The 24,176-nt window shown below is 35.5% G+C and overlaps 1 protein-coding gene across 8 annotated transcripts in view; it reads left to right on the top strand.

The window, feature by feature from the left end:
• The window catches only part of NBEA (neurobeachin), a 511,054-nt gene that overhangs the window by 141,651 nt on the left and 345,227 nt on the right, over nt 1-24,176 (top strand). For all 8 annotated transcript variants that reach the window (XM_074914245.1, XM_074914292.1, XM_074914279.1 and 5 more), the window contains exons 11-18: nt 498-606; nt 3,143-3,295; nt 4,065-4,233; nt 16,881-16,960; nt 17,816-17,878; nt 17,987-18,084; nt 19,089-19,181; nt 22,291-22,399. In XM_074914245.1, the coding sequence (XP_074770346.1) occupies nt 498-606; nt 3,143-3,295; nt 4,065-4,233; nt 16,881-16,960; nt 17,816-17,878; nt 17,987-18,084; nt 19,089-19,181; nt 22,291-22,399 (874 nt within the window). The remainder of the gene's footprint in view (nt 1-497; nt 607-3,142; nt 3,296-4,064; nt 4,234-16,880; nt 16,961-17,815; nt 17,879-17,986; nt 18,085-19,088; nt 19,182-22,290; nt 22,400-24,176) is intronic.

Below are 24,176 nucleotides of genomic sequence, written 5' to 3'. Positions count from 1 at the left end.
GCCTCATTTCAGTGGTAGTAGTAACTCTAGGGACTGAAAGTGTGGAATGATGATATACCTAGTTGCTTCAAATTTTGCTGTTTAGCATAGATAGACTGGGTGGTAAAATGGTTGACATGGCCCTTTCCTACATCATTCTAGCACTGTCAGCTGTATCCCACTCATCATCTCCTGCCTCTTCCAACTGCAAAACCTTTGGCTAGAAGTATAAGCTGCAGGACTGGATATTTAAAACCTGGGATAGCCCTGTTCAAATCATGAGAGCTGACAAAATGATTTTTCACTTCTGTTTGAATATGAATTTCTGCTTCTGCGGTTGTAATATGTGAATAATCATTAAAGAAATTTGTCAACAGAAAAAGTAAGGTTTGCATTATTTCAAGGAATTGGTCACCACTTTAAGGCTGTTTCTGTTCACTTAATAGCTGGTGAATATTCAGAATGTAACAGATTTTCTACATTTGTTATCTGAAATAATGCTTGTTCTTTATGTGCAGTGCTACCCTATTGGCTTTCTTGGTTGAGCTTCTTAAGAGTTCAGTAGCCATGCAAGAACAAATGCTTGGTGGAAAAGGCTTTCTAGTCATCGGCTACCTCCTTGAAAAGGTATGTTTGGAGGTTTTTTTATCTTTGTTCTTAGTATTTTAACTGTCATTGTGATATTTTCCATCACTTAATTCAGAGGACTGGTGGAATAAAATATATTTGTGATATAAAAACTTACAGATCGTCTACAGAAGTCTTTTCATCTTCCTTATTATATGCCAATATTCAAAGAATCATTTTTCTAGAATTGATCCTGTTTGTCTAATTTATGCTTTTACTCTAGATCTGCTTGTACTTGAATGTATTTTTATTTGTGTTTCTCGACTCTCTGTCCCCCAAACTGTCATTTAGGAAAGTTCACTTGTTCCCAGTTTATACAAGCACATCACAGTCACATCGTAATTCAGGTTTAAATTTCTTTTTTTTGTGTACGTTAATAAAAATTAAGTTAATCCTCTGTGGCTCAGATCTGAAATTGTTGAAATAGTTGCTCTGTGTTTTGAAGGAGCATGATTCACGGAAAAAAAGACTCCACAATTCGAACAAGTAATAATTTCTCTGTATCAAGCTAAATACTAAAATAATTTAATTTTTGAAAGAAATAGTTGCAAGGGGCATTCCTTTTACTTGCTTGTTTTCAGATATGATGAGCAGTTATAACAAAACAGGTTCAGTTCACATGCTTGTCTGAGGAACATTACCTACCTCCTGGCCCAAAGCCCTCACAAAACCCTGTTACTGTGATTTAATAATCTGAAAACAAACTACTGTCAGCTGTACTAAAATAGTAATACTCTTACGATTGAATCTTACGTCTCTGACATTCTTGAATGTCTGCTACTGTATTTTTCATTAGCATGTGGTCAGTATAACAATCATTTGAGAAGAATTTATGACCAGAATTTTGTGTTGTCCAATGGTAAAATTAAATTACGATAATCTTACCTTTAAAAATGTACTGAATTTTGAAGAAGAATGATAAATCATTTATCTCATTCTGCTCCCTATGTTATTTTGTGTGAGGGAAATAAATTTTTATAGTAGAAAGGCTCTACCTTCACTGAAGTAATACCTAAAAGCAGATTATTTCTTTCTATGTTTTCTGTACTAAGCAAGTTGATTTAGAATGTCAGAGAACTAGTCTAAGGTGGGTTTTTTTGTGGGGTGGGGTTTTTTTTGTGTGTTTTTTTTTTTTTTCTTTTCCCCCAGTGGTAGGTATTCCTGTGACATAACTAGAATGAATTTACAAAGCTGTCAGCTCTAGTTCTGTAAGTTATATACAAGCAAACTAGTGAGCCCTCATGGGGGCTCACTTTCTCTTGAGTATGCACCCCTTTCTCTTGAACAGAGCACTATGGTTTATGCACACTGAATACATTAATTTAGAATGTTGTACATGGAATTTCAAAAAAAGTTTGCATACTATTCTAATTAACACCTGCTGCAGTCATTAAACTCAGAGTATGTGAATATTTAAAGGATTTTGATTGATTTCTGTCACAACATAATTCTTACAGCATATGCTGTTTTCTGGGTTTTTTATGCTATATTCTCCTTAGCTGCAGTTTTTCAAAAGGATTCATATTATTTTTTCAGTATATGCTTATATTCAATTGGCACACATGGCAGGAAAAAATCCTTTTGTTTCCTAGCCAGGCTCAATTATATTATTTGTAAATTATCTCTTGTTCATTTTCATGTGATCAAATACTTCGAGAGGACAAAAGGCACTTTTTTTTTTTTCTGACTTGGACTTCAAAATGACATTTTTGTTCGTATTAGTTGCAGACTATTTATTGTGAATTGTGATGTACAAGCCAAAGGAAATTCAGCATCCAGGCTGAACTTGTATTACTGACAAATGGACTTCACTTCTAAAAATAACAAATCTGCATAGTCCCAGACTGTACTTACAGCACTAAAAGTAATTGGAACGTTTTGTAGAGAATGCAAGGGGAAGGATGTTTAGTGGTTTTTCCTATTAACTTTTGTTAATATATAAAGAAGTCAGAGTCCACATGTCATGTTACTGCAGGTAACTCCTGTTAGGAGCAGGTCTCAAGTGTGAGAGATGCTATGAAACTGAAGGACTGTCTTGAGATTTGAGGAAACCTTGAACTCAACTCCTTCAAATACCTACTTATGTTTATGAAACAAAAGCAAGTCTACCTGTAATGTGTGTTCACATACTGCAACACCCAGTTTCAGTAAGACGCATAATTAACTGAAGAATGAGTTAAGGACTTCAGATTAAATTCTCAAGGCACTGTGCTGTAAAATATAGTATCCTGGCTGGTTTATAATAAAATGAAAACAAAGAAATAAAAAGGAAAAAAAAAAAAAAGAAAGGATTTAACTTCAGTTATTGATGATTATGATTATTTTTAACCTGTTAAATGTGACGATTAGAAATTAATATTATTAGAAAGAATAATTGCTGATAATTTTTTCTTACTTTCATATTCAGTGACATAAACCATACAAAGTTGCATGTATTTAGTAAAGATGAGCCTGGTGAAAATATAACTTCATATTTCTCTTATAAGTATATTAAGGAAGAAGGTTTATCTTTGTTGTTCTGATTATTTTTTCCCAGTCATCTAGAGTTCATATAACCAGAGCAGTTCTGGAACAATTTTTGTCATTTGCAAAATATTTGGATGGATTGTCTCATGGAGCACCTCTACTGAAGCAATTATGTGATCACATCCTTTTTAATCCTGCTATCTGGATACATACCCCTGCAAAGGTAATTGTACACTTGAATGATGTTATGACTCTCCTACAATGAAGTGAAATACTAATGTTCTTTTATGCCACAATACTTGAGTTTTTAATTTTTTGTTTTAAAACATGGTAATAGTAAAGATTTTTTAGATCATTAAGCCTGCTTAACTATATTCTCCAATGTCTTTTATAAGTTTCTAACAGCAGTTACATTCTTGCTTAAGGTTCTGGATAATTCTATTAAAAGACTGTTTCTAGAAACCCAGTCCCTTTTTCAGTGGTTGCATTATATTGTTTTCCTAAAGATAAAGCATAAAAGTATGTATTTTTAATTGCAAGCAAAAGGTGAGATATCTCTTGTTCCACATTCACATAAGCTTTCATTTAATTTAAATTATGTGTTCTGGTTTGATAAAAACTATAAAAAGTTATCGCTTATCTCTGTTGAGAAGGAATTATTTGTTTTCCTAACTAAGCACAGTTGAGGAATGTGGACCAAAGTGAAAAGTGGCATGGTCCTAACATCTGAAAATGTATACTTCTAGTATAAAAAGCCAGAATAGAAAACAAACCAGTATATTTATCATCACCTAAATCATAGAATCAGAGAATTTAGTTTGGAAGGGACCTCTCAAGGTCATTCCAGGTATCAGTCCAGTCCCTGCCCTAACTAAAGTTGTAATTATGTTTTAGCTTTTTATGTCATGTCCAAAGTAATCCTAAAACCCCTTACAAATTAAGATTACTAATACAGAATTTAAATTTGTGTGGATAACTATTTCATTCTTCAGGTGCAACTGTCTTTGTATACCTACTTGTCGGCTGAATTCATTGGAACTGCTACGATCTATAACACTATACGCAGAGTAGGAACAGTACTGCAGTTAATGCACACACTGAAATACTACTACTGGGTGGTTAATCCTGCTGATAGCAGTGGAATTACTCCTAAAGGATTAGGTAAGTACACTGCATAAGAAAGAAAATATATGCATTTCTTGTATAGGAAGATTTATGATGTAAATTTGTGAAAGCTCCTTGGATCTGTAGATGAGGAGGTAAGTAAATGGCAATAGTCAGTACCAGTAGTCAAAAGCAGGACTATGCAAGTACTATTGGTGTATCATAAACCTCTAATGGTAATTCCTTATATGTATTCCCAGAAGATTCCAGATCTGGTTGTCACTTGCATAGCATATACATTAGGAAATGTATTTAAATCACTGGTTTTTCTTCTTCTATAAAGAAGAGGAAATGTTAAGTGTATTTCATATGCCAAAGAAAGCTTTGTAGGGTTTGAATGATTGGTAGTGTTAAGTGACCTTGAAAACAGAGTAAAAACTTCTAGATCTCACTGCTGAGATCTCTGAAGCTGTATTTCTAGTTTAATAATACTTTTTTTTCCTGCCCTTATAAAATAGGTATTGATTTAACTTTGCTTATAGTCATGCACTTTGCTTAGCTCAGGAAGCACTGAATGACAGCAATGACAAAACGCAGTAATACATATTGGCTAAACACTGCATGTAACAGATGTGTATTAACCAGACCATCAAATCATTCTAATCCTATACACTCCAGCTGTAATACTGTCATTACATTTAGCTGACTAGTTGTGTAAAGCAGGGAGGATTTGTCTGAAAGTCTCTTAAAAAATTAATTGATACGAGACCTTATTAATTATCTTTATTCTGTAACTATTACTGTCACGCTGAGAAATTGAATAATTGGGGAGTATTTTACTCACATATCCAAATATTTAAGAATGTGACATATATAACATGTAAGTTATTGGATAATTCTCCACTTGTGAGCTGTATGCATAGGGTTTTTCTTCAAAATTTTTTTAAAATAAATAAAAATGGAAGCCACAATTCTTATCCTCGATTAGGTATGCCAATAGGCAGTGAAACTGTAATTTATTGAGGCTTACAGAAAGAGCTGCTGTTGGAGCCGGGACCTCATTAGTAGTTCTCTCATAATATAATATTAGATGAATGATACTCTTAATAATTTTATTAAAATTTGCTTTTTAAAAGTAACAAAACCACACTGTTCTCTGTTCATTTGAATGAAAAGTTCGTAATATCAGATTATGAAAATTAACTGTTCTGGTTACTTAATTAGCTTGAAATTTTTGTCAGTGATAAAATATATTTCCCACTTACACAGGTTCCGGATTCTCTCTGCCAAAATAAAAGTTCATTTTTAGTACCCACAGTGGAGGTGACTTCATCTGAGCTAGACATATGCTGATTATAGACAGTGGAATACAGGAGTCCTTGTATACCTTGAATATGGGTTTCTAGCATCATTTTAGTCTCTCTCGAGCATCCCACCTTCCTTTCAGAAGGATGCTGGTGTCTTGTGCATTCTGCATTAAATCTGCTTGTTCTGTGTAGATATTTTTGATATCCTATGGCATGTCAAATCACACTGATAAGTATGTTTTGGAAGTTGTGTCCTACCCCTAGTCAACAGAGCCTCAAGAGCTATTTAGTTTGAAAGGTAGTTGCTCTCTAGACTCTGTTGGCTCTATTGATTAGACCTCCATTGACTTCAATGGAAGGTTAGAAGCTGGTCTCACGTGATGGCAACTACACTGTAGATGTCTGAAATGAGGGTATGAGCTGAATTCACCCTAGGACTTTCCTTATCCAGCTTCATGCTTTCAGAGCTCTACTCCACTGAGGGTTACACCATGGTGCTGCATAGGCACAATTTTACCATCAGACACGTTAACCATATCTGAGCTCAATGAGGAATTAGAATATTAAAAACTCAGCCGATCAGCTTATATGTGCATTATATTTGTGACTGTTGAATGACCAGCAGTTGGGAGGTAAAGTTTTCAGGTGTCAACCATGTTTACACCCAAAGAGACCTGGAAAATTGCTCAACTAGTTTGACACTACAAGTTTGATCATATTATCTACTTATTATTGCTGTAGTTCTTTTCAAGTTTGGGGGTTTTTTGCAAGGGGTTTTTTTAGGTTTTGATTTTTTAATTTTTTTTTTTTTTTTAATTAAAGAATTCCCGTACTTCTGTGTCATGATACTAGTACCTAACAACAGTTTGAAAATGTATTGCATATTACAGACTTCCCTCTGGCTAGGCTTGCTCTTTTGTGGAAACAGTGTGACATTTCTTTCTGTAGGAGGTATGGCTTGTTCTTATCTGCCCAGATCTGCCTCTGCAGTTAGCTGTATTTTTGGAGTATTTGTATGTGTAATGTCAGTTGAATAGCTACAAAAAAATATATGATGTATTTATCAAATTCTGAACAGAAGGTACACTAGGACACAAAATTAGGAATGATAAATGAATCAGTTAAGTCTAAATTAGCATACATTGGCTGTTTTACTTCCCTACCCTTTCTTTCATTCTTACCTACTTTAAGGATATCGTACATTCTCTTCTCATTTCTGTCAATTCCAGACAATATTCTGTTTTTCACAGGAAGACAACTATGTAGGTCCCTGAAAGGTAATCAGATAGTGAAAATTACTGGTTGTTTGCTGTAGCAGTATGACAACAAAAATCACAATTACTGAAGTCTTCATACAGTAGTTGGGAAGGTGTTTGAAAAACTGTGAGCCCATGCAGATTTTCAAAATACATATTATTATTAACTATATTTGAATTTTCTCCATTTTTTCTTGTTAGATTTATAGATAAACTTGAAATTTTTAAAGGTTAATACCAACTTTCTTCCATGTTCCTTCTCCTCTTCCTTCCTTCCTGTTGCTAGATTGCAGAAAGTCACATGTAACTGATACAACTATAAGAAAGTATTTTGTCGTACTCTCTTTCCTGTCTGTAAAAATGGATTTCCTTATGTTGAGCTTAAGAATGTTGGCATATCTGGGAGGAAGATCAGTGACATAGCAATGGATGTGCAAATCCAGCATAGCTATGGAGTTTTCTCCATGCAAATCAGCACTAGGACTATTTTTCCTGTTATTTCACAGGTAGCTTCTGATTCTCATTAATACAGCTGTAATAACTGTGGTGATTTGTAAGCACATGACTGTGGAAATATAAAAATTGCTGAGGTGATGGGTTGCTAAATTTAATTTCATTTTAACTTCATTTCACAGAATCACAGGATCATCTAGGTTGGAAAATACTTTGAAAATCATCCAGTCCAACCATTAACCTAACACTGACAGTTCCCAACTACACCATATCCCTCAGCGCTATGTCAGCCCGACTCTTAAACACCTCCAGGGATGGGGACTCCACCACCTCCCTGGGCAGCCCATTCCAACACCTAACAACCCCTTCTGGAAAGAAATGCTTCCTAATATCCAGGCTAAACCTTCCCTGGTGCAACTTGAGGCCATTCCCTCTTGTCCTATCGCTTATTACGTGGTTAAAGAGACTCATCCCCAGCTCTCTGCAACCTTCTTTCAGGGAGCTGTAGAGGGCGATGAGGTCTCCCCTCAGCCTCCTCTTCTCCAGACTAAACACCCCCAGTTCCCTCAGCCGCTCCTCGTACGACCTGCGCTCCAGACCCTGCACCAGCTCCGTTGCCCTTCTCTGGACACGCTCGAGTCATTCAATGTCCTTTTTGTAGTGAGGGGCCCAAAACTGAACACAGGAATCGAGGGGCGGCCTCACCAGTGCCGAGTACAGGGGTAAGATCCCTTCCCTGTCCCTGCTGGCCACGCTATTGCTGACACAAGCCAGGATGCCATTGGCCTTCTTGGCCACCTGGGCACATTGCTGGCTCCTGGCCAGCCAGCTGTCAATCAACCCCCCCAGGTCCGTCTCTGACTGGCAGCTCTCCAGCCACTCCTCCCCAAGCCTGTAGCGCTGCTGGGGGTTGTTGTGGCCCAAGGGCAGCCCCCGGCATTTGGCCTTATTGAAACTCCCCCAGTTGGCCTCAGCCGATGGCTCCAGCCTGTCCAGGTCTCTCTGCAGAGCCTCCCTACCCTCCAGCAGATCAACACTCCCACCCAGCTTGCTGTCATCTGCAAACTGACTGAGGGTGCACTCGATCCCCTCGTCTAGATCATCAATAAAGATGTTAAACAGGAGTGGCCCCAAAACCCCGAGGCCTGGGGGACACCACTCATGACCGGCTGCCAACTGGATTTAACTCCATTCACCACAACTCTCTGGGCCCCGTCGTCCAGACATTTTTTTACCCAGCGAAGCGTGTGCCCATCCAAGCCGTGATCAGCCAGTTTTGCCAGGAGAATGCTGTGGGAAAAGCCCTACTAAAGTCAAGATAGACAACATCCACAGCCTTGTCCAATCCAATCTGATCCTCATCCAATAAGCAGGTCACCCTGTTGTAGAAGGAGATCAGGTTTGTCAGGCAGGACCTGTCTTCCGTAAACCCATGATGACTGGGCCTGATCATCATGTGGGACAACCAGAGGATTGTCAGGAGGAGGTGCCCCATCAGCTTCCCGAGCACCAAAGTCAATCTGACAGGCCTGTAATTTCCTGGATCATCCTTCGGACCCTTCTTATATATGGGTGTCACTTTGGGTGATTTCCAATCTGTGGGGACCTCCCCAGTCAGCCAGGGCTGCTGGTAAATGATGGAAAGCAGCTTGGCGAGCACCCCAGCCAGCTCCTTCAGCACTCTCGGGTGTATCCCATCTGTTCTCATAGACTTGTGTGTGTCTGTGTGAAGTAGTAGGTCACTGACTGTCTCCTCCTGAATTGCAGGGGCATCGTTCTCCCAGTCTCTGTCTTCTGTCTGAGGAGGCTGGATTCCCTCAGTACAAATAGTTCTGTTATTAAAGACTGAGGCAAAGAAGGCATTAAGCACCTCAGCCTTTTCCTCATCACTCATTGCCATGTTTCCTCCTGCATCTAGCAGGGGATGGAAGCTCTCCCTGGTCTTTCTTTTGCTATTGACATACTTATAGAAACATTTCTTGTTATCCTTGATTGCTGATTAATTTCCAGCTGGGCTTTAGCCCTCCTGATTTCCACCCTGCATAGCCTCACAGCCTCTCTGTAATCACTGTGAGTGGCTAGCCCCTCCTTCCAAAGGCCATAAACTCCTTTTTTCCCTGAGATGCAGCCAAAGCTTCCTGTTCAGGCAGAGTGTTCTTCTCTGCCACTGGCTTTTCTTACAGCACCTGGGGACCGCCTGCTCCTGAGCCATTAACACTTCCTTCTTAAAGAGTGTCCAGTCTTCTTGGACCCCTATACCCTTCAGGACCATCTCCCAAGGGATCCTTTCAAGCAATTGCCTAAAGAAGTCAAAGTCAGCCCTTTGGAAGTCCAGGATGGCAATTCTGCTTCCCCCTCTCTAAGAATAGAGAACTCTATTATTTCATGATCACTGTGCCCTAGTCGACCTCCAACCTCCACATCGTCCACCAGCCCTTCTCTGTTCACAAAGAGGAGGTCCAGCAGGGCACCTTCTCTGGTCGATTTACTCACCAGCTGTGTCAGGAAGCTATTTTCCACACATTGCAGCAATCTCCAGGACTTGTCCTGCTCTGCTGTATTTCCAGCAGATGTCTGGGAAGTTAAAGTCTCCCACAAGAACAAGGGCAAGCGATTGTGAGATTTCACTGAAGTGCCTATAGAATATTTCATCCACCTCTCTGTCCTGGGTGGGTGGCCTATAGTAGACTCCCACTACAACATCTGCCCTGTTGGCCTTCCCACTGATTCTAACGCAAAGACACTCCACCCTGTCTTCACTGCACTTGTGCTTGAAGTAATCATAACAGTCGCTAACTTACAGCACCACCCCTCCACTTCTCTTTCCTTGTCTATCCCTTCTAAAGAGCTTGTAGCCATCAATTGGCACACTCCAGTCATGGGAGACATCCCACCCTGTTTCTGTAATAGCCACTACATCATAATTTTCCTGTTGCATCATGGCTTCAAGGTCCTCCTGTTTTTTATCCATGCTGTGTGCATTGGTATAGATGCACTTCAACTGGGCTGATGTCCCCAACACCTTTTTAGAGGTCTTAATTCCAGCCTGACCTTTCTCAAATGTTACCATAGTTACTGTTCCATCAATATCCCTTGCATCTTTGTTGTGCTGCATGTTTCCATTCCTTGCCTCCACCGAGGTGGCCAGGTGAGGGTTGTTGCTGGCACAACAGGCCAGAAACTGTGGTAATCTTCCCTGGGTCTTATATCAGGGAGTTCCAGTTTTGTGTCCTTACCCCTTCAAATCTGCTTTAAAGCTCTGTCAGTGAGCCCAGCTAACTCCTACCCCAAGATCCGTTCCCCTCTGGGACAGGTGCATCCTGTCTTTTGCCAAAAGATCTGGTGCCCTGTATACCAACCCGTAATCAAAAAATCCAAAGCCCTGACGGTAAGAGCCACAAGTTCATCTGTTGGGTTCTCCTGTAATCTTCCTCATCCATCCCTGCAACTTAAGGGATGGTAATATCATCACTACTCACCTGAAAAACCAAGAGGGGATAGTAGTTTTATGGTGAGGTCCTTCACCTGGGTCCCAGAAAGGCAGCAGACCTGCTTGGGTCCAGTCTACATATTGGGCCTTCAACACTGCTCAGAATATAGTCAACCACTACAATGACTATTCTGGGGTTCTTTTCAGATTTGGTTTTAATACATGGTCTAGGGCAACCCAACCTTGGTGGACCTTCATAGTCCTCCTTATTTGGATCATTTTCATATTAGATTTTTATCAAAATCACATTAATTACTTCCAATTGATAAAATTCCTGAAAACTTTTCAAAATGTTTAATCACCTGCTTATTAAATCACTTTTCTTCACCAGATGCTCTTTCTTTTAACATTAAATGCAATTTTCCAATGTGATATGCATGCCTCCTGATTCAGGTTTATACAATTACAATATTAGAAGTAGCTGTAGTTAATATGCTTAGTGCTTTTTTCTTTCCACCTCTGTTTTCAGTAACTCATAACTTCACCAATCCTAATATTTAAAAAAAGTTAACTGTTCCAGAATTTTGGATTTCTGTTTTTATTAGCATTCATGAATTTCTGTTTTTATTAGCATTCATGCAGCCACATGTAGCTGGCAAGCTTATCATTTGTTAAAACACAGAAAAATGTGTAAAAAGAAGTTTGTAAAAGTAAGAAACTTACACTGCATTTTAAGTAGCATTTGGTAAAAGAACAAGACCCATTGTCTATGAACACTAACTTTACTGTAAGAAACAGAAAAATGTCATAGTGTGAGGAAATGGCAGATCATGTTCTCTTATCAGAGGCAACTGAAACTCTAAGCTAACTTGACATCAGACTTTTCAGATCCGAAGAATACTTTAATGGAAATCTTGACGATATCTGAAATTTGACTGCATGTGTTACAGTGCCTTCAAATAATTTTCTGTCATATTAGAAAGTAAGCTTATTCATGCAGACATTTTAATAGTGTGATTTTTTTTTGTCTTCTAGGCATATCATTTTTTATGCAGGGATACTGAAACACTTTTTAACATTAGTAGTTCAATTTACTATTACTTGCAGACAGTTACTCTGCTTCAAGTTTTTATTGCTTTCCCGTGACATAATAATACACAGTGTGTGAGTTTTCTGTACTGACAATTTTGTATACCTTGTTTAAAGCCAAAGGGGCTCAATATTGAAGCTTTGCATTTGCCTAATGCTGTTTTATTTAAAAAATTAAACTTTCCCTCTCGCGTCTCCTGGTATTCAGCTTATAAAATAGGAGGTGTAAAGGTTTTAAAGTATTTAAAAGGCTCAAATATTTGTTTCAAATTTGGTTTTGTATCTTCTCTTCCATTATTGCTTTTTCCTGTTTTAAGCTGGTTTATCTTCTTGGATTCAGTATACTAAATTTGTATTGTTTTGTTGCCTTCTGAGGCATTAGAAACAATTTTTCAAAAAGTATACTTATCAGCTTGCTTGATGATTATTCTTAATAGTTTTTAAATTTTAGATATAGATCCACATAGTGGAGGCAAGTTTTCTGTTTAAAATTATAAACTTTACCTTTTTTATTCTGGTTGTTGTGTTTGTAGGGGTTTTTTTTAAATTAAATTACCAGTTATAAATAAGTGGCGGGAGAAAAGTGACTTTTGTTTTATTAAGACCATATAAAAGTAAACTTCTGAAATAATTTTCTGTCAGGAAGAGCAGAAAAAATCAAATCAATTTCCACAGGAAAGAATCTCTAAACAATATTATATTTTACATTTTACACTTGAACTATAGTTATAGGTATTCTCTTGAATTGCCATGTTCATGCCTTTAACTCATACAGAATAAGATATGAAGTCAGGAGAAGATGATAGCGTTGCCCAACAGTTGCAGCATCTAAAGACACAGTGAAGCAGGCAATTGAGTAAAAATTATTTAAAATTACATCACTTTGTTTCCATAATTATTTCATTTTGTGGATTTGGGGAATTAATAAAAAGATAAATGGGGAGAGATTTAACTCTGTATCTTGCTGTGGTAGATGGTACATTTCAATGATAATACTTCAAACTGCCAGAGACATCTTAATGTTATATTGCCAGTCTTTGTTCTTCTTTGATATTTCATCTTTTAAAAATACATACTAGGCTTATATTTAAAGAAAAGCCAAGCTGTGCTTGTCTTTCAGAAGGGGAAAAACACACATATATTGAATATCAAAGCAATAGAAAAAAAATTAAGCATGCTTTTTTATTTTCATCTTTGGATGTTTACTAACTGTTGGATACATTAATTTCTTTACTAACCTTTTTAATTAAAAATAAAACCTTTATGCACTTAAATTATTTATGTTGCTGAATTAATTTCATGTACGATTTCTGTAAATTTAAGAAAGAACTTATTAGACTCCACTGGGTTATTTATGCCTTGAAATATCTTTATTGGAATTACTTACCAACTGCATTCTTTGGAAATACTGATGGACTGGCAGCGGTGCAGTAATGAGAAAGCATAAAATGAAGGCAGTAACAGAAAAATAAACTAAATATTGTGGAGGTTTTTTTTCTAAGACAAAATAACAGAATGCTTACTGTTAACAACTCTCAGAAATTTATTGCAGTAAATATATTTTGGACCTTGTTGTGGAGCATTGCTATGAAATACTTGCAAGGTCATTGTTGTATGAGAGAAATGTTCATTTAAGTTCCAGACTGCTGAGTAGTGTAGTTAGTTCTTGAGCTGTTGGACAAGCATTTATTTTTCTCCACTAGTGTTTCCTGTGTGCTTCCCAACTCTTACTCTGAATGGACCTTTATGAGATCCATCTTGCCTCCTTCTAGAGAATGTATGGTTGTTAATGTCCAAGTTAAGTTATGTTAAATAGAGTTTTCAAGAACATTTTAAATGTCCAGTGTTTTTGAAGATGAGCTAGAAAAGTGGGAATTGTGAAATTTATTATAAGGAAAAAGTAACTATAGTTTTTCCTTTTGTGGATAGAAAAAGTTGCAGTTATTTCGAGAGCTGGGTTAGAGTGGAACTCAGTTCTCATTAGCTTTGCAACAGTTAGAAAAAGTAGGTCCTTCTGTGATCCACATAACATGCAATGTTATTTATGCATGCATGGAGATCAGATACTGATATCTGTATCATGTTTTATTAATTTAAGGAGTAGAAAAATCATGCTTTTTACATATAAAGAAGCCAGATGGGAGAACGCTGTGTTTTGTTGCTGGTAACACAATGTTTTATTTCCAAAGACAGGATTAGAAATCATTATTTTTTATTCAAAGTTCCCAGTCATTTTTTTACACCATTACTGATTGTACTTTACTCTGAATATGTTTACTTATTCCCTCTTAATTAGTTCTGGTTTATGCCCCTATAATTGCTCTGTGCTGCAAAGATGAATTGGATAATTTTTTTTTCATTTATTTTTGTCTACATAAAGCTGGCTAACTCTCATTATGAGTGTATATTTTAAAAAAATCTGATGCAAAGCATGTGCTATCTGCAATAAATACATGCATAAAGAGTCTAAAAGCTGGAAATGATTTAGTGACTCATCCTGGTGTGAGATAAGGGAAGCATCCTTTCTCTTTGCCAATTAACAAGAATGTAGCTATTTTGGCTTAGGGGCTTATGGTTGCTTTACCAAATTTTAAAAGGATTATCTTTGTTGTTGATTTAGTTTGGGTTTGGTTTTAGTCTTTAGCTGCACTGTTTATCAGTTTCTGAATGATGGTTACACTGAATTGTCTATATCTAGTGATGGGCACAAAGATTAATAAAGAAAACTTTTCAACATTTGAGTTGAAAAACAAGATCTACGTGTCTCTACCTCAGTACAATGAATACTCCTTATACCTAAGTATAATGTATATTTTTTAATTACAGCATAAATTATACCATTGTTTGATCAATAATCAATTTTTAAAAAATAAATCTTCAACTAATAATGAATTTTTTCAACTATTAATAAAGCCAAAAAGTGTGATGACATAACAGTGGCAAATCCATTTTATGTAGCTTTAAAATTTCCCAGATTATTTAATTCCATTCAATCTGTATCATATGACTGTTCTTTTACTATTGCTGCAGTCCTTTCTTCCACTTTTTGTAGCTGCCTACTGATTACATAGCCTCCAGTTTCTCCAATGTCTTATTTTTCTCTACTGGTCCTCTTGATTTTTCAAACTAATATAGTCTTCTGAGTAGAGGCTGTCCCCTTTTTCTGATTCTAATGCCGTGAAGCTTCAAGACAGAACCAAAATACATGAGGACAAACAAATACTGGAGGACTGAAGGAAGAAGCACTGTTTTGCCTGCTTGGTATATAACCTGCTAGCAACACCTCCTTCGGTATCTTTTGCATGTTGAAGAACCCTTTTCAGGGTTCTCAGAGAAACTAGTGGCTGTATGAATATGAAGTATGAAACCCGGATATCTTTGACCAGGTTCCCAGTTACTTTGGGATATCTCCTTTTTAATCCCTCCTTAAAATTTCTGTTACAGAAATGCTTTGCAGAGCTCCTCATTGCCTTAGCGTTCTGTGTTATATTTCTGTAATTACAGTCTTTCAGCAAAGACAAAATGCCTCAGTTTTTAGCCCTGGTTTTCAGATATTGCCCAGTATTGAATCCCAATAAGATGTCGGAGGGAAGAGGATGTGCAAAGAAACAGATTTCTGTGATGCAGTTAGTGAAGCTGGATCTGTATTTGAAACAGGGAAAAAAGATAGCTTTTGGCTAGAAACACATCATTGCCATAAAACCGTATTTAATGTAGTTGCAGCTAGTACTTACTTCTGTTTCTACGATGGGAAATAGATGTTTTGTGGTGCTGTTAGAATGTATGGTTATAAACCTGTTTCAATATCTTTAAAACTTATATCATAGTTTTCTTACAACAGTATCTGTACTGTTTTTACACATGGTGGTGGGAGAGGTTGAGAATTATTTTCTTCTTTCTGAAAAGTACCTAATTCTCCTCTCACCACTTCTAGACAGGACAGAGACAATTAACCACTCTTTTTGTTCCTGCTAGTCAAACAAATATAACTTCCCTTCAGGTTTGCCGTTGTTGAAAACTTGAATTACCGTGTGTACATCAGTGGCTTCACTTCAAAAAGTGGCACTGGAGACTATAAAAAAAGTCTTCATAAATTGTGTTCTTCTGGGTTGGAAATAATACTGAAATACAGAGTGTTATTAAGCTTTGATATGTGTTTATCAGCATAAGGTGAAATGGTTGATGAAAAAATAAATTAGGCTATGTTTATTTTTACTGTGCAAAATTTAAGACTGTCTCTAGCAGTCATTGTTTGAAAAGTAGGAATTTAACAAAGGAATCTCCAGTTCAACCTTAACTATTTACAAAAGGGGAGAATTGAAAATACAGTAGAGCAGCTTTCAAGTGAATATGGATTTTCAAGCTCTGTTTATTTTTTTATACTTCTGTTTTCCTAATATATTTCCTCAAGCACACTTATTTAAAGTATTATGAATTACAGGTTCATTTTTTTTGTTGATCTAACTTTAATATTTTCTGTAGATGGTAGTTTCTCTTTGGTTAAATAACTTCAGTTTCTGCTACAGGTAATGGCCAACAGTAATATTTTGTTAGTTCTTTCTCTGTTGTTTTTCATTCAGGTGGCATTACCATAGTGTCTTAGTTATCCCAAGTTGTTACACATATTTTAGGCAATATTCAGCTTTATTTTCAGACTCCTTTAAGTTTACATGTCCACAGCGCAGCCTGTGCCAGGTGTTTAAATTCCCATTGTTTGCAGTGGAATTCAACTCAATGTAGTCAATAGAACTAATAATTTTTATCCTGACTTGGGCACTGACATTGGGTTATTTGAGTAGATCTAATCAATAAAGAGAGTAGGTGCTCATACTGGGATTTGATACTCCTAGTTCATATGAAGACACCTACAGAACATACACAATCTAGTTGTACGTGTATAGACCTGATAACTTTAATCTTCCTGTCTCTTTGTTTAAAAAACCAAAACATAAATATGGATTTCTTTAATTCCAAATGAAACATCACTTAGTATATTGGTGTTGTAAAATGTGATTCTGAGAAGTTATAAATGATATAATTTGTAAATATGAACTTTGATGTAATGAATAGAATACTGAATCTGATGTAGAAGCTGTGATTTCCTTAAGAAGCTGCACTCATTAAAGGAATTTGTTTGTATTTAAAAGTGGTATATTTTGCTTCTTCCAGATGGTCCTCGGCCCTCACAGAAAGAAATCATATCACTAAGGGCATTTATGCTTCTGTTTTTGAAACAACTTATATTGAAGGTAAGTCTATTCCAGTTAGAAAATACTTGAGGTGTTATGTGCATGTAGTAGGATCTTTCATATGCATACCTGTCAGATATTATATGTGTTTCTGGTTAGTTCTAATGTTTATGCACATACTTCTAAACAACATAAAGGTAGTAAATATGCATAGTATTTCTTATTAACCTCACCATGTTATGCCATATATATTTAATTATATGTACTTGCAGAAGTAGTATATGAGACTACAGAACCTTCAGGCATTTGAGCGCTTTTTTGGGGTGATAGTAGATAGTTGCTTGATTCATCAAATGAAAAATGTAATGACAGTTGTTAAGCTAGTTATTGCTTCATCTTTTTTTTTGGTTCTACCTCTGGTTGAAATGGTGTAGGACTGTTTCTCCCTGTTACAGCTGAACATTAGTCTTTGAGGTATTGTCTGCCATTTGAGACTAGGCTGAAATCAGTATTTTCTGGCCTGGTTTATTCCTCGATTCTGTCTCAGGGATTGGAGGAATGACAGTAATCACAGAATCATCTAGGTTGGAAAAGACCTTTAAGATCATCCAGTCCAACCATCAACCTAACATTGACAGTTCCCAACTACACCAGATCCCTCAGCGCTATGTCATATAGTTTGTAGTACCTGAGGGCTCACACTAATAATCCTTTCTAGCAGGAACAGAGAGCTGACTTCATACTGTTTTAAATTGTCAGTGTGATAAGGAAATGAAAGACATAAATTAGTCTTTTAAGTAGAAAGAAAAAGTAGCATTATTTGAGATGTTCCAAGTTTTTCTTGAGCCAAATTTAAAGAATATATTTTCTCTGGATAATGCCCCTTTTTTTTTCTTTTTTTTTTTTTTTTTTTAGGATCGAGGAGTGAAAGAAGATGAACTGCAGAGCATATTAAACTACTTATTAACAATGCATGAGGTACATTATTGTAATTACCTGTCTTTTACTGTAAACAATTACAACAGCTCTATGGGAAGCCTGCTGTTCAGGTTATTTTGTAGAATAACATTGATGCTTGTCATACAGGATGAAAATATTCACGATGTGCTGCAGCTGCTAGTGGCACTAATGTCTGAACATCCAGCATCCATGATACCTGCCTTTGATCAGAGAAATGGGATACGGTAAGACAGTTAAGTGAGAAAATATCTTAAAAGTAGTTCCAGTATCATCACTCTCCAGATTGCTTCCTTTTCACCTAAATATCACACTTGTTGATCTTTCAAACTACAATTTAATAATTTAGGCTATATTTTTTGTCAAATACAGAGTGGTTTTGATATTTCAGAGGAAAAATTTTCAACTTAAGGTTATCATTATATTTGAAGGTAAATGTACTGTTCTTGCTTCTCAATCTCAAATAGAATATGTAATTAACAAATATGAATCAAAAAGCCAAGTATCTATCTCAGAATAATTTTGAATATTCTGTCTTCAGATGTTTAACAATCTGGAGTGAAGAAAAGGAAACAAGAGAAATCATGCCCTAACCTCTCAAATTCTCTCTGAAAAGATTAAAACACTCTGTGTGGAATTCATATTTATCTGTTTGACAATAAAATTAATAACTGTAGATGTAGTGAGGATGCGGGTTTATAGGTGTATATGGGATTTTGTGTAACATGTTGCCATATTTTACTTTTGTTAAATGAAATTTCATTATAAAAATCCTGTGAATAAATGCAGGTAGACTATCCTCTATAGAAAAGATATTATTGAGTAGGGGTTTTAAGAATGAAAGGAAATTTTTAGTAGCATCCAAGTTCTCCAAGATACTCCAGGATGAAGCACCTAATGTGCTTCAGTCTGCTTCCCTTGTCTGAAGCTACAAATGCTCAGACTGTCTTTTGTTCAGTTGTTTCAAGGTAGAAGTATAAGATATGATTGTCATTTTCTGTTATAAAACATTGAACTCAACAAAATGGTACCATGTCTCTAACCTAAAGAATTCATAATCAAATCCTTATGCTATACATGGTGCTTTTAGTATATCCTTCCATTTTGTGTAAATTGCTGTTTTTATAGTTTTATTTATTAAGAAATATCCCTATTCAGTGAAATACAATCTATGTATATATGATGTTTCATAATAAACTGAAGGACTGGTTGAATTTTTTTTTCTTTTTAGAGTAATATATAAGTTATTGGCTTCCAAAAGTGAGAGTATATGGGTGCAAGCTTTGAAGGTTCTTGGATATTTTCTTAAACACTTGGGTCATAAGTAAGTGGAGTTTTAAAATTTTTATAGTGATATATTTAAGTTCACAATTCTTATCGTCTTTTTGTCATGATTACTGTATATTCTTTGATAGTCTTTAGAAATGACTTAAAATAAAATTTTTAGGTTTTCTGATTAATAATTTACATACTACATTACTTTTATATATTGGGATAAAATAAATTTTTCAGTTAACTTGTTACTACTGTCACTTTTGAAAAGATACAGAATTGTCTGCCAAATATATGATATGCTGAAATTCAAGTCTTAAAATGATTGAAAAACATTTTCAAAAATATATTTTATAAATGTATATTACATGTTCAGCTAAGAATATCAGGAAACATATGAGCGTCAGGAAAAGTTTGTTCCTGGAATTTTCAGTGTCATTGCAATAAAAGTTTCAGGGCAGTACTTCTAAAATAGCTTTAAAATTATGGGAAGAATGGAATAGAAAAACATGTTTTCACATGAGAAAGTTTCAGAAGGAAAAGCAAACAGACTAAGTAATTAGTCATATAAAAGGAGCTAAGGATGTACCTTTATGCAAGAAATATTCACATTTAGAAAGAACTGGTGTCATGAAACGGAGATACTTAGTCTCAACTTCCATATTTTGATGTTAAGAAAGAATTAAAAGCATGCAGTTTTGCATAACCTGCTGCTGCTCACTTTTCCCCTTATATATGTGGTGTTTAGATCCTGCTAGGATTAACCAAAAATAATATTCCAGTAGGAGACTGTGCAGTATAAAATTTAGCCATGCGCTTCACAAGAGACAACTTCGTGTAAAACCTCATTAGAAGGTAACAGAGCTAGGAGTCCAGCCAGAGTGCAGTATTGCTAGACACGTTTTTCTCAGTAAGATCGATAAAATATGATTTTATAATTGAGAGACAGTTAGCTGAGAATATGCCTCCAAATGGGATTTTTCTTTTGGGATCCAGCAAGCCAAATAGTATTCTGGGAATTAATAAAGCAAATTGATAGTCCACTCAAGAATCTCCAAGGGCTTTTCAAACATTACTTACTAAATTCATTCACATTGATAGGAGTTGGATTAAGTCAAATACACCAGATGACGCTTTGACTTGTGCAGAAGCCTGGTTGTGTCCAAATAAGTACATTTGTTTAAAATATTTATTCCTTGTCAAGTAAGTCAAGTAGCAGACTCTGTCAGTAGAACATTACAGAAAAAGTGAGATTTTTCAGAAGCTGAAATTTAATTTCCTTGTCTTTAGCATCTACTTGTAATTATGGATGTATCTATAGTTTCCATTGTTGAGTGAAAGTACTTAGCACAAAATTAATTTTATTTTTTATGTAATTTAAGTCAATGAAATCCACTTAGTATTATTCAACTTTCAAAGGTTTTTTTTAAAATTTTCAGACCTCCAAACATCTTTAAATGTTCACATTTTATGTAATTTCAACAACTAAAAATGCCCCCCCCCCCTTTTCATATCTTGCAGCTAGCGTTTGAGAGTTGTGCCTATTTGTGCACATACATATGTGTGTATATGCATGATTTTATAAAATTATAGTCAATACAGGGAATTTTAAGTGACTATAGAATTGTAAAATATATAAAATTATGAAGTACTAAAATTTTTGTTTCACAGTACAGAAAATGGACGTTGTATTTTAATACAGTAAAGTAAAATTGCATACAGAGATGTTATAATGTGGTTTATGAAATCTGAACCAATACTATATTATTAACAAATGTATAGGTACCAAATCCAATTACCATTGCTGTAGTTCATATATATTCATCACAGATTAAGCTATAGAGTGGAGGTAATTGATTCTCAGAAGTGACCAGTAGATGAGCCTGAATAACTTAGTTGATTTTTCGTTGTGATCTGTGATGACAGATGACTTTCTCTAACTTTATCAGCTGGCAAAATCCTGTTCTTTTCCTTCTCTGCCAGCTTTCATTCTTTCTATGCCACCACTGAAATAATAGTTCATTATTTACTTTTGTTTTTTATCTGCACATTTAAACATTTCAATGAATTTTCTCTTCCATGTGCTACATCACATCACAAAACGTAAATAGCTGTAGTTTTTCTCATAAATAACTCATGAACCATGTTCATGAAGAGTACACTGTTATAAGTTGTTGCCACTGTCCTTTGTGATTATTTGAAAATTATCATACAATATATTTGTTTCAAAAGTTTAGAATTAATCTATGTAATTTAAACCTGTGTTATTATCAGCAGTAATAATGAAAAGGGAGTTTCTTAGCATTTGAATTTTACAGAAACTTTGCTGTATTTTATCTTATTTAATATTTTTGTGCTTCTTTAATATGGATTATTAATTATTTTGAGTAATGTTTTGTATTTCATATTCATTATAGTAGTAGATAAATTTAATGATGTAATTTATGACAAGTACTCTATTTATGCTGTTATGTCTGGTTTAAAAGAGTAGTGTTTTGGGACAGATGGAATTCACTGATGTGAGCTGATTTTTTTTCTCCACTTTTTAAGATTTGAGTAGGTTTTGATCCTAGCTCTAAAATACACTTCAACCACTTGGCATTTCATAAGTTATCAGGATTTTGTTTCCTTTGCATTTTAACTTATGTTATTCCAGGATATAATTATTTTGCTACATGAGAGAATGCTATATAAGAGAGTGGCAGTACTGATAAGTCTGTATGTGTTCATATTTTGTTGGAAGATCTGGGGTTGGATTGTCCTGAGTCCCTGAGAAAGCAACAAAATATGTGTTCTGCAGTGATCACATTTTAGCCAGACTGTGAACATCTTGAACTCTCTCAGCCTGAGTAAGATAGAATGGGATGCCATGTCTTTTTCCACAGTGAAAATCAGGGAGGGTGAGAACAGTGTGTGATTTGTTTTATGCAAAAAGTTCACCCCAAATGCAACATTACTTTCTGAGAATGTTTGTGTATTACTACAATTGCATTCATATTGAGAAAGGTCTTAAATTATGTTTATTTCGTAATATTTACAGAATTACAATTTTGAGAACTTTTTAGTACAATAGATATTTGGCTTTTGGGTTTTTTGCATTTATTTAAAATGTTCAACTTCCATAGCATTTTTTCTAATGTTTTTTTTTTTTCCTCTTCCAGGCGAAAGGTTGAAATCATGCATACTCACAGTCTTTTCACACTTCTTGGAGAAAGATTGATGCTGCATACAAACACAGTGACCGTTACAACATACAACACGCTTTATGAGGTACAAATTATTAAACACAGAGACTGTCATCTATGTTGTAAAATTTATAACTTAATTATGTTGTTGTGACTCAGTGCTTTACAATATCCCGATTCACAAGACTTTTGAGAAAATTTTAGACAGAAATTTTAAGAAAGGATTTCTTGGTTCAGAATGTATTTTGCCATGCTTTGGATATTTTTATTACAATGTAGTAATTTTTACATAGTCTTTATAAAAATTTCCACGCATAGCATTACAAAGGGTGATGGAAGAGATCCTGCCATTTAAGATGTTCAGCACTTTCTACAAAAAAAAAAAAAAAAAAAAAAAGTTATTGCAGATCTCCAATTGCTCTTACTCCTCCATTGTTTGGAGGAGTTCTTTTTTGTTGCAATGGAAAGTCTGGAGCCAGAGATGCCTTTTTTTCTTTCTTTTTTGTGACATTCCTTTCAAGTTTACAAAATTTTGAAAACTGCTCTTTTTCTTTCTTAACTAGTAATGCTGATAGTATGCCAAAATGATATCTGAACACAGCCACTTTTGTGTAACAGATACTGCTTGAGGTGAGTGAATATGACCTCGAAGCATTCAGCTGTTCTATCAGGCTCTGATACAAACTTTGTTTTGATGATGAGCAGTTTTGTTAAAGCAAAATTTTGTCAACATCAAGTTGGGCGAAACCTATGTCCTCATACCTGCAAATGCATAAATATCATGTCCAATCTTAAATTATTTTTAAAATGGTGACTTAGAATTGAATTTCTTTCAAATTCTGATGATCTGATGGACTAGAAAGTTTTTGGGGGGGTTTTGTTGTTGTTTAGGGGATTTTTTTAAGTCACAAATAGGTGTAATGACAAGACACTCAGAACTGGTTCCAGAAAAGACACAGAAGACTAAAGGAGTGCTCGGTATTTAGGATTCTGGGTCTGAGTGATGTAGAAACCGCTCTCCTAAGATTGCAAAAACCTAAACATCATCTGTTTGCCGATGACTTATTCAGACATCAAGTTCTTTTTCATTGCACACATCTAAGCTTACCCTGTGTGGTTTGACCACTTGGGTCTCACAGTCTTACATGTCTCTGCATTCAGATTTCTGAGAGCTTCTGTGACTGGTATCCTCAGAAAATGGATAACTCAGTGACAAATTTAAAGTCCTCATGGAGTCCAGCATCCACAGACATTTACATTTGAAAAAATATACAGAGCAGGAGAAAAAGGAGTTAATGCCATAAGTATAAAAGATTTTCCAAGGAACTGATGCAGATGTTTTCCATGTTCTCTCATAAAAAGCTAAGGCATATTACACTCTATTTTAAATACTAATATGTGAAGACCTATTCAAAGATACTGTGTTTGCAACTGACTTTATTTTGACTATTGATTAATGAATGAGCTAAAGTTCTCCTTTAAACTAACTAAGAATTACTAGTGAAATTTTTCTATTTTGAAATACATTTGCTTGAATATACTTATTGAGATTCGTGTGTTAATATTCTTAAATTTGTAGCTTGTTCTGAGAAATAAAGTTGCATGCATAGAACCAGTGACAGGTATCCCAGCGTGAAAGGTCTGTGGTGTTGCCTCAGTACAGATTAATTAGTTTGTCAGGTACAATTCATGAAACAGAATGATCTGTCTTGCTCATTATGTGAAGCCCCAGGATTATTCCTATGGAATGTTGCCTGTGACTGTTCCTCTTTCCTAGCTGGAGAAAAATAAACCCATGTTTAAGAATTATTTAATTTGGATATGGATGGAATGTATGAGAGTATCTTTTGATGTACAGTGCT

The sequence above is a fragment of the Athene noctua genome, chromosome 1, assembly GCF_965140245.1.
Source record: "Athene noctua chromosome 1, bAthNoc1.hap1.1, whole genome shotgun sequence".
NCBI lineage: Eukaryota > Metazoa > Chordata > Aves > Strigiformes > Strigidae > Athene > Athene noctua.
This window is presented reverse-complemented; position numbering and strand designations above follow the sequence as displayed.